This window comes from Antrostomus carolinensis, unplaced genomic scaffold (genome assembly GCF_000700745.2).
Source record: "Antrostomus carolinensis isolate BGI_N321 unplaced genomic scaffold, ASM70074v2 scaffold19291, whole genome shotgun sequence".
NCBI lineage: Eukaryota > Metazoa > Chordata > Aves > Caprimulgiformes > Caprimulgidae > Antrostomus > Antrostomus carolinensis.
This window is the reverse complement of record NW_010295133.1, coordinates 22,824-27,604: the sequence shown is the minus strand read 5'-3', so window position 1 is coordinate 27,604 and position 4,781 is coordinate 22,824. Positions and strand designations below refer to the sequence as shown.

General features: G+C 55.8%; 1 protein-coding gene across 1 annotated transcript in view; it reads right to left on the bottom strand.

Annotated features, from left to right (window-relative positions):
* Positions 1-4,781, bottom strand: part of ITPR3 (inositol 1,4,5-trisphosphate receptor type 3) — a 45,932-nt gene that overhangs the window by 18,731 nt on the left and 22,420 nt on the right. The window contains exons 11-22 of the mRNA XM_010177885.2: positions 4,397-4,496; positions 3,935-4,095; positions 3,113-3,254; positions 2,729-2,890; positions 2,408-2,580; positions 2,160-2,279; positions 1,815-1,997; positions 1,479-1,730; positions 1,050-1,194; positions 757-904; positions 263-459; positions 2-131 (exon numbers count right to left, since the gene is read on the bottom strand). Of these exons, the coding sequence (XP_010176187.1) occupies positions 2-131; positions 263-459; positions 757-904; positions 1,050-1,194; positions 1,479-1,730; positions 1,815-1,997; positions 2,160-2,279; positions 2,408-2,580; positions 2,729-2,890; positions 3,113-3,254; positions 3,935-4,095; positions 4,397-4,496 (1,913 nt within the window). The remainder of the gene's footprint in view (position 1; positions 132-262; positions 460-756; positions 905-1,049; positions 1,195-1,478; positions 1,731-1,814; positions 1,998-2,159; positions 2,280-2,407; positions 2,581-2,728; positions 2,891-3,112; positions 3,255-3,934; positions 4,096-4,396; positions 4,497-4,781) is intronic.

Below are 4,781 nucleotides of genomic sequence, written 5' to 3'. Positions count from 1 at the left end.
CTTGTGGAGTCAAAGGCTGGAGCTGTCCCATCAGCTGCACTGTCCTGCATGGGGTAGACTTCCACAAACTCTTTCTTGAAGACAGAAAGCAGGTAGGAAATCCTGTAGTCCAGCCGCACGTTCAGGATGAACTGTCAGCAGTGAAGAAGAAGAAAGCAAAATTGAGTGCCCTCTTCATGCCAGCTGTCTCTTTGCATCAGAAACCCACATCTTCCTCTCACCACCCCATCCCACAGGTCCCCTTCGCCCCACCAGCTCCAACCTGCAAGATCTCCAGGATTTTCAGCTTGGTCTCCATCACCACAATGTTCTCACTCTCAATGCTCCTCCCTCTGTCCACTTGCTCTGGAGCAGACCCAGCACTGAGGTTCGGAGAGCTGAAGATGGACTGTTTCCTGCTCAGCACCATGGTGGACATCATCTGCCCAACGCCCTGGATTGACCTCCGCACATTCTTCCCTGCAGAGGTGGGCACAGTGGGCAGAGTTAATGCAGATGGAAAGGGAGGTGGCAGAGGAGCAACAGAGGGGACCCACTTAGACTGCAAAATGCTGTAGATATTAATGCAAGAATGAACAGGAGGGACTGGCATGGCCAAGGGCTCAACACCTCCAGTGTCCCAGTGCAGACCCAGCCAAAGGTTCCATGTCACAAACCAGTGGCTTGTTTTCTTGCAGCTAAAACTGGAAAGCACTGAGCAGCCCATGGAAAACACCATCCTGCAGGACCATGCCTGGTAATGGAGCAGGGACTCACCTGTCACCTCATCGTTGTAGACCGTCTGCATCATCAGCTGGGGGTTTTGGACACAGTCAATGATGCCCAGCAGCGTCCGCGTCAGGCGCAGCAGCTCACTGAAGCTGTAGAAGCCGAAGTAGATGAGGTTGTGGGCAAGGCTGACGACCTGGGGAAGGACAAGGCATCTCCAGACCTTGCCATGCTCAGAGCTGAGCAGGAGAAACAAAGATGGGGGAGAGAGGGATGCCAGCGTGGCCACCCTTGTTGCAGAGGCAGTTGCAACGTGCTGGTGACATCAGCAGGTCTCGTACCTCAAAGGTGAGTTTGTTCTTCTCCTCATTGGCGAAGGGCACCGCCTCGCTCACCACGTTGTTGAGGTAGTCCTCCACGAACTCCATGGTGCTCGCAAACTTGTTCTTCTTGTCATCGCGTGAGACATTGAGGTTCGAGTCATAACTGCAAAGGGAGATGGTGGGGGTGAGCTCGATGGCAGCGAGTCTCCTCGCACCCATCCTGGAAGGAGCACACTGTCCAGGCAGCTGCTGAGCCATCACACCCAGAAGTGATGCTCATGACTGTGATGGAGCCTTCTACCTTCTGAATCCTGAGACCTGCTAAATTCATTCCACAAATGCCCTCCTCCCTGCAAAAGCCAAGCCAGTCCCTAACATGGGATGGCATCTACCATCCCACCTCCTGCCCTGTCCCTCAAAGCTGCTGCAAGCCCAAATGTGTCTCACTCTTTGATCGTGATGGCCGTGGGGATCTCGGTCCAGAGCCGTGCAAACTTCACAGGCATCACCAGCTCCTGGGGGTCCCTGTCCACGTGCACGTGTAACATGAGGTGGCAGAAGGACGCCCGGAGATCAAAGGGCAGCATCTCATCTGCCATGCAGAGGAAGATCAGGTCCACACCCAGCTGCTGGGAGATCTCCTTGATGGCCAAGTACTGGCGATCCAGGCACATGCGGGCAAAGAGCTTCAGCTGGTACCTGCCCAGGGATGAGAGGGAGAGGGTGTGAGTATGTGCAACCCTTACATCCTCACCTGGGGAGAAGATGTCGTGGGATTGTCACCTGTAGTAGCTGAGGACGTTCTCATCATGGGCATTGCCAGCCCGGGCCTCCTGTGCCAGCTGCCGGATGCTTTTCTCATGGTGGTCATTATTCTTGTCTGTCCAGGTGAGCCAGACCTCCTCCTCCGAGTACTCAATGCTCAGGTACTCGTGGGTCTGGGACATCTCCTTCACTGGCCTCAGCCTGGGGTGGAAAAGGGGTAAAACTGGAGATGTTCCCATGGATGAGGAGCGGGTGCACCTCTAGGGGTGATGGAGGTTCTACCAGGGCACTGTGGGAGCTGGTAGAAGGCAGGACCAGGCACCAAACCGCCAACGTGGAAAACATCTCCCCTTGGCTACTCACTCAGTTTTGATGAGGATGTCACTGTTCTTCGGGTCCAGCACACACTTGCAGATCAACTCCTGGGTGACGGGGATGGCAATGTGGTTGGACACGCACAGGTCCGAGAGGTAGTCCAAAAACCTACAGAACAGAGACAGCTCACTGTGAAAGGGGAGGTCCATGGGGGCTCTTTCCACCTCTGGTGGAGGCACATCCCACCCATCATGCTGCACAAAACCCTTTGGGATGGGACCTTTCCAGACACGCACCGTGGCTCGCGGTTCTTGCGCACCAAGCTGACAAAGGTTTCCACTTCAGTCTTCGTGATGTGCTTCTCCAGCAGCTTGCGGTTGTTGTGCAGCAGGGCAGTGATGGTGTCCTCAGCCAGGATGTCATAGCCGATCTGAGACTGCATCATGCCAAACTGCTTGGCAATGTGCTCCTGGAGTGGGCAGAGAGATGATGAGCACATGGGGCTGGGTGTTGGGGTCTGGTAATGTGTCTCCCTGCCCCACCAAGACCTCATCAGCCTTTCAGAGCTTTGCAACACGTGGTGGGATGGGGGTTCCCCCCCGTCACCCCCCATGCACCTGGTTCTTGCGATAGTCCTCCTGCGAGTGCCGGAGCACGCGGTAGCACAGCCGAAACATGTACTGGTAGGGAGCATTCTTCTGGTCTGACAGCTCTTCCAGCCTCACCAGGGGCCCTTCTCCACCCTTGTCCTTGAAGGGGGCTTTCAGGATCCCAAAAATCTGCCCAAAAGCAAAGATGATAAGTGCTGTGTTCCTCTCCACACCATGGCTGGACACCAGCTATGCTGGACAGGAGGGCTTGGCGCACCACTTGGACATGAGCTGGAGATCAGCTACACTTTCTCCATGAGGTTTTCCAGATTCCTGGCCTCCAGCATGGCCCTGGGCAGAGCAGGACATCTCTGCAGAACCTCAACCTTGCTCAGGTGCAGGTACACTCACCTGCTTTAGGATGTTCTGCTCCCGCATCAACTTCTGCCGCTCCCGGTTGGGCTTGGTCACCACAATGTCCAGCACGTTTTGGCCATTGTTGGGGACATCACTGACAAAAAACACTAAGTCCTCCAGCAGCTGGATCACAAACCTGCAAAGGGACATGGTACAAGTGGGCTCAGGGGAGCTGCTCACCCACCCCACACAACCCACTCAAGACTCAGGTCCCTGTGATGATGCTGGTGCACTTTGGAGGACCAAAGAGCCACGTTCAGAGGGAGCTGCAAGGGGAGCTGCTGGTCGATCCTGCTCGAGGTCAACGACTGCCCTGAAGCAAGAGGTTCTACAGCCCCTATGGTTCCTCAGGAAACTCTGTGTGCCAGGGTAAATGCCAGAGGCCTTTGCTCGTGATTCACGCTGGAGATTTTGCATTTAACGCCTCTGCCCCCTTAGTCACCTTCACGGGACCCGTGTGGGGCTGGCAGGGCGGAAGCGGCTCACTCTGTCCCACGGGGGATCTGTGTTTGCTCAGGAAGCACCAAGAACCCACCCACCTAAAAATAATACCGTGACTAACCCGGCTGCCCCTATCGTGGGGCCATCTCTCAGCCCCTCGGGTATTTTTCTAGCGGTAAAGGAGGGGCCGGAGCGGGGCTGCGGTGTTATCTGGTTTCCTCGCCAGACTCCTGGGAGAAGCAGGCGTGGATTTGGGTTGTGGGCAGGAAAGCGCTGGCACCAAGACCCAGGCAGGGGCCCCATCCTGCAGCGATGCTGGAGAGCCCTTGGAGGAGCTCAGCATGGCCCCATCTCCCAAGGGAAATGACTTTTTACCTTCGGTCATTCTGGCTGAGAAAACCTTCATTCATCTTCTCCACCACGTTGGCCAGCATTGAGCTGGCGTCATTAGCAAAGTCCAGATCTCGGATCTCAGACACGGGCACGGAGACGATGGCAAAAGCTTCTTTGTCTTCTTTGGTGGGGCATGTGCCCAACTGGGAAACAACAGGGAAGCAGCATCACACAGACAGGACAATGCCAAGCATGTCCCCACCAGTCTGGGTGAAGTCAGTGACCCAGTTTGTCCCCATCAGAAAGACTGGGGTTGGCTCTAGGCTACTGGGGTTGGCTCTAGGCTACTGGGATGGGCTCTAGGCTACTGGGATGGGCTCTAGGCTGGTGTCCAGCCACCCCCTTGGATCATCAGGATATTTCAGTCCCTGAGAAAGGCTGGGTGCTGGGTGGGAAGGAGCTAAGAGCTATTGGGGCACAGGGTAGGAGGGAGTGGGGCCGTACCATGAGGCGAATGGGTCTCTCCTCATCGATGTCAATGGGCACGTAGGTGCTCTGGATCCAGGTGTTGGTGCAGAGGTGGCGCAGCCTCACGTAGGAGTTCCTACAAATGACACAGTGTCCTTGTGAGTGATCCCCACGAGGACACACCAGCACCCACCACTTCCCCCAACACCCAACAAAGCCCTTCCAAGAACAGACTTGCTAAAAATTCCCCACCACGCGATGAAACCTCCCCTTCTTTATAGCATCCCAGACTGGTTGGGGTTGGAAGGGACCTTAAAGCTCATCCAGTTCCAAACCCCCCTGCCATCAGCAGGGACACCTTCCACTAGACCAGGTTGCTCAAAGCCTCATCCAGCCTGGCCTTCAACACTTCCAGGGAGGG